The 4,714-nt window shown below is 49.2% G+C and overlaps 1 protein-coding gene across 1 annotated transcript in view; it reads right to left on the minus strand.

The window, feature by feature from the left end:
* Window positions 1-226: 226 nt before the first annotated feature.
* The window catches only part of tmprss15 (transmembrane serine protease 15), a gene marked incomplete at its 3' end in the record, with an annotated part of 21,736 nt that continues 17,248 nt past the window's right edge, over window positions 227-4,714 (minus strand). Inside the window, exons 5-16 of the mRNA XM_008304952.1 lie at window positions 4,081-4,223; window positions 3,345-3,800; window positions 2,912-3,038; window positions 2,698-2,838; window positions 2,474-2,623; window positions 2,289-2,394; window positions 1,767-1,929; window positions 1,547-1,688; window positions 1,301-1,390; window positions 853-978; window positions 600-743; window positions 227-337 (exon numbers count right to left, since the gene is read on the minus strand). Of these exons, the coding sequence (XP_008303174.1) occupies window positions 227-337; window positions 600-743; window positions 853-978; window positions 1,301-1,390; window positions 1,547-1,688; window positions 1,767-1,929; window positions 2,289-2,394; window positions 2,474-2,623; window positions 2,698-2,838; window positions 2,912-3,038; window positions 3,345-3,800; window positions 4,081-4,223 (1,899 nt within the window). The remainder of the gene's footprint in view (window positions 338-599; window positions 744-852; window positions 979-1,300; window positions 1,391-1,546; window positions 1,689-1,766; window positions 1,930-2,288; window positions 2,395-2,473; window positions 2,624-2,697; window positions 2,839-2,911; window positions 3,039-3,344; window positions 3,801-4,080; window positions 4,224-4,714) is intronic.

Genomic DNA, 4,714 nt, shown 5'->3' on the forward strand with positions numbered 1-4,714 from the left:
CCCGGGTGTCCTCACCGGGACGCCAACCGGCGACCTTCTAGCTGCGAGGCGCTAACGGTGCTAACCACCCAGACACCTGCTGCCCCGTTTTATTAAACAAGTAAAACAATAAGAGTTCAGGATTTTTAAGGATTTCCATGTTTTGGCAAATGCTTTGCTATGCTATCCAGGTATCAGTTCTTGAGCTCCTTGATAACTAACAATCAGTGTCAGCGCTGTGACTCACTGCAGTTGGCTTCATCAGATGCATCAGGACAGTCCACCGCGCCGTCACACAGACTGTTACCGTGGACACAGCTTCCTGTTTGACACTGGAACTGATCGCCTGCACACGGAGCTGTTCACACATCACAAGATCAATCCATAGGTGGCACAAGTACAAATACGTAGCATCAATACATCTAACTCGGGATTTCCTGATAGGGTTTTTTGCCCCTGATCTGATCTGAGTGATTTCATTTTCAGAACTGCAGATATCGCGTCCCGGTTTTCCTGATAATACTTCAGGTACATCAGGGTTCATAAATCCGTTCCTTATTTCTAAACATCCAGACATTTAATCATTTTACTGCAGCTGACCTCGGACCTCAGACACTCACCTGGTGCCCCCAGGTCGACCCCTGAGGTGAAGTTGGCTTTGAATCCTCGGCCAAACCCCGACTCGTCCGTAAAGAACCGCACTGTCATCTGATTGGCTGTTGAGAACAGGTCATGGGCGGGGCCATCGCTGCCAGTGAGAACAGCTCAAGAAAAAAACAACAAACAAGTTAATACCGAAAGCAGGATAAACTCACCTGCACAGGTACAGGTCAGAGTGAAGCTGCAGAGGATTATGGGAAAACACTTTCTCACCCAGTAAGGTCGAGTTCAGTCCCGCCCCGTCCCGCACCTCTACCACGTCAAAGGTCGCTTCAATGTCAAAGTCCAGGAAGTGGAGCTGAATGTTGTGACCCTCTGCAGCATGAAGGGTCCACACACCTGCAGCAGCAGAGCATCATGGGTAATTACCACCAGGTGACAGGTGAGGTTCAAAACAACAGGCAAATACGTCACACGTGTTTAATTCAGCGACCAGTGGGTCTGTAAACAACACATCAAGAAACGTGAGAATTGATCATTTTACAAACAAAAGTCCAAAAAAACAAACAGACCTACAAGTAAAAAATACAGGTACAAGTAGTACAGGTGTAAGTACAAAGTAAAAGACCAGGTGCGTGTATAAGGTATAAGTACAAGCATGAGCAGAGCGTACAAGTACAGGTGTAAGTCAAAGGTAAAAGTAGAAACCAGGTGTACTCACATTCTGCCTCGTTCCCGTAGGATTGTGGGTAGTTTGGTGAGCTGAAAGTGGAGTTTGGTTCCCAGAGGTTGAAGGGTCCTCCGCAGTCAGCTGGACCAATCAGAGAACAGTGGAGGCGGAGTCAGAGTGGATCTACAGCACAGGTGTGTGTGTGGCTACACTCAGGTAGTGTATAAATACTGACACAGAGTAATTACCGAACACTCTTTGTGTCTCACCTGGTGGGAGGGTGGCAGAGATTCTCACCTGGTATGGGGGGCGGGGTCAACGGAGGCGGTACATTGGTTGGTTCAGGGGGGGCGGGGCCACATGCATCAGATGTCAGTGTGATGTCATCCAGAGCAATGTCGCTGAGGAACCCTCCCTTCTTCAGAGCTTCAAAGGTCACCTGCAGAGACCAGAGGTCACCTGATCAGTCACTTGCTGACCAGGTGACGATGAGGCCGTGTCATGTGATGTCACTGACCGTGGCCTCTGATGTCAGGTTGAGGGTCACCTGGCCATAGTTCCAGGTGTTACCATAGTTTCCGTCTTTCTGGAACAGCACGGTGGCGGTGGACTCGGTCTGCGTTGGCGCCAGCAGCAGCAGGACTCTGAGACGGTGGACGTTCTCCCCAAACATGTGGTACCTGAAGACACACGTTCCTACAGGTTCACTCTTTGTTTGTTTGTGTCCTGTGTGATTGTTTACTAGTTTACTTTGCTGTTGTTGCTTTTGTTTTGTGTCACTTACATGCTAATTTACTGAATTATTTATTTTGGTTTTTGCCTCTGTAATTCCATGTTTCCTTGTTTGTTTGTTTCATGTGTAAACGTTTTCAGTGTTTCTGTATTCCTTTACATGTTTATTTGTTTATGTTGTTTATGCATACGTTTGTTTTATAAACTTGTTTAGATTCCATTTGTGTGTTTTCCATTATTTACATAATTGTTTGTATATTCTCCATTGTTTACATGCGTGTTTGTTTGTGTGTTGTCTGTTGTTTACCAGAAGCTCAGACACATGGGACGTGTGGGCGGAGCCAGCGGGAGGCTGTGGATCCTGAAGCTGCTCGGCTGCTGGCTGGGGCTCACAGGAGTGACGATGTAGAAACCTGACAGTTCAACGCAATCTGATCAATGTGATGTTTTACACATCAGATCAGCTCTAATCAGGACTGAACTGAAACCCACCAGAGCCGTTACCCAGCGTGTGGTCCCCACTCGGGCCTGTGTTTGGGGGGAAGGTGGAGCCGCTGGTTCGGATCCAATCAGAGTCGTCGTCCTGCGGCTGCCTCCAGAAACACATGCCGTTCTCAAAGCTGCAGCTGAGCTTCTCCTGGTCTGAACACACAAACAGTCAATTACAGAAACGGGAAGTTGCACACACTCTGCTCGACGCTCCACGCAGCTCTTACTGGACAGGCTGGACATGTTGGCGGCACTGTAGGTGGCCTTGAACCCTGGCAGAGTGATGATATCATCGGAGGCAAACTCCACCGTCGATTGGTCGGTCAACAGCCACACAGTCCCAGGTGGGGTGGAGCCTGAGAGCTCAGCTGCCAATCATGGTAACATGTCAGATAATGCGTCAACAGGTGAAGGAGCAGCTGAACTAGGTGTTTGGTTCACCTGTGAGCAGTTTGTCCAATCCGATGCCTTCGTACAGTCTGAGAGTGTCGATGCTCTCTTCGGTTTCAAACTGCCTGAAGTCAAGCTGAATGGAGAGTCCTGTGTCAACCCTGAGAACACCACAACTCTGTGTTACAGTGTGCTACAGTGTGTGTGTGTGTGTGTGTGTGTGTTACTGTGTTACACTGTGTGTTACAGTGTGTGTTATAGTGTGTCTTACAGTGTGTGGGTGCTACAGTGTGCTACAGCGTGCTGCATAACAGGGAGGGCGTTCCACAGCCTTGGGGCAGCAGAAGAACAGGCCCGATCAGCCATGGTGCAGAGCTTGGTTCTGGGGACTTGGACAGTGTTTGAGTTTGTAGATCGGAGGGTACGTGAGGAGGCCTGTGGGGAGTTCCTGGAGGTAAATGTAGTGGTGAGTGAGGAGGGAGACCATAAACTCAATTCTGAGTGAGACAGGAAGCCAGTGAAGGGATTTCAGGATGGGGGTGATGTACTCATGCTTGTACACCCTCATCAGGATCCTGACGGCGCTGTTCTGGATGGACTGTGTTCTCTGCATGCTCCTGATGAGGAGTGCATTACAGTAGTCCAGCCTGGAGGAGACAAAGGCGTGGACAAACTTCTCTGCATCTGCCAAGGTGAGTGCAGGATGGAGTTTGGTGATGCTCCTGAGGTGATAGAATGACGTTTTGCAGCGGTGTTTGATATGGGTGTCAAAGGACAGTCCAGATAAATAGAGGGTGGGGCCCAGGACCGAGCTCTGAGGGACACCACAGGTCACGTTGTGTGGGTACGATTTTGTTTTGCCCAGGATGACATGTTCTGTTCTGCCAATCAGGTATGACGTGAACCAGTTATGTGTGATGTCTGACAGTCCAGTGGTGTGCTGCAGGCAGTGGAGGAGGATGTTGAGGTCAACGGTATCAAAAGCAGCTGTTCGGTCCAGGAGGATGAATAGTGAGGGTGAGCCGGTGTCTGCTGCCATCAGAAGGTTATTGGTGACCCTAAACAAGGCTGTTTCTGTGCTGTGGCCAGAAGCTAGACTGGAATTTCTCAAACAGATTATTTTGCTTGAGGTGATCCTGAAGTTGTGCTGCAACTGTTTTTTTCCCCCAAAACCTTGGTTAGGAGGGAAGATTGGAGATGGGCCTGTAGTTGGAGAAGACTTCTGGATTCAGGGTGGGGTTTTCCAGTGGTGGTCTGATGACAGCAGTGTTTAATGCAGGTGGGATATGACCGGCCAGGAGGTACTGGTTTATGATTTTGGTGATGAGTGGAGAGATGGCAGAGATGTTGGCCTTCAGCGGAGCTGGAGGGAAAGAGTCCAAGGCACAGGAGGACGGTCGTATTGTTTTTTTGGTGATGTCCTCCACCTCTGTCTGTGTGACGATGGAGAAAGAGCAGCCCGAAAACAAACAAAAAACAAAAACAAACAAACAAACAAACAAAACCTCCTATCACCTCCCTACAGCCTGCTGCTGGCATCAGCACCGACCACACTGGACCTGTTCTAGGCTCTGATCCAGGTGGTTCTCTCCTCACCAGATCCTTGCTGGTGTTGGATCTGCTCTCAGACGTATGTCGCTTTGGAAAACAGCGTCTGCTAAATGAAACTGTAGAGTTGTAGCTTCTCCATATGCTCTCTTGTGTTCCCTGTATGCCTGCTTGAGGACGGTCTGTCCAGGGGCCTGTACTACGAAGCAGGATTTAGGGTTAGCGAGGTAACTTCAGGTTAAATCCTGGATTTTCAGTCCTACGACGGTGCTTCACTTCTTCTACACACCGTGAATTGTGAGGGGA

Source organism: Stegastes partitus, unplaced genomic scaffold, assembly GCF_000690725.1.
Source record: "Stegastes partitus isolate 25-593 unplaced genomic scaffold, Stegastes_partitus-1.0.2 Scaffold2362, whole genome shotgun sequence".
Taxonomy (NCBI): domain Eukaryota; kingdom Metazoa; phylum Chordata; class Actinopteri; family Pomacentridae; genus Stegastes; species Stegastes partitus.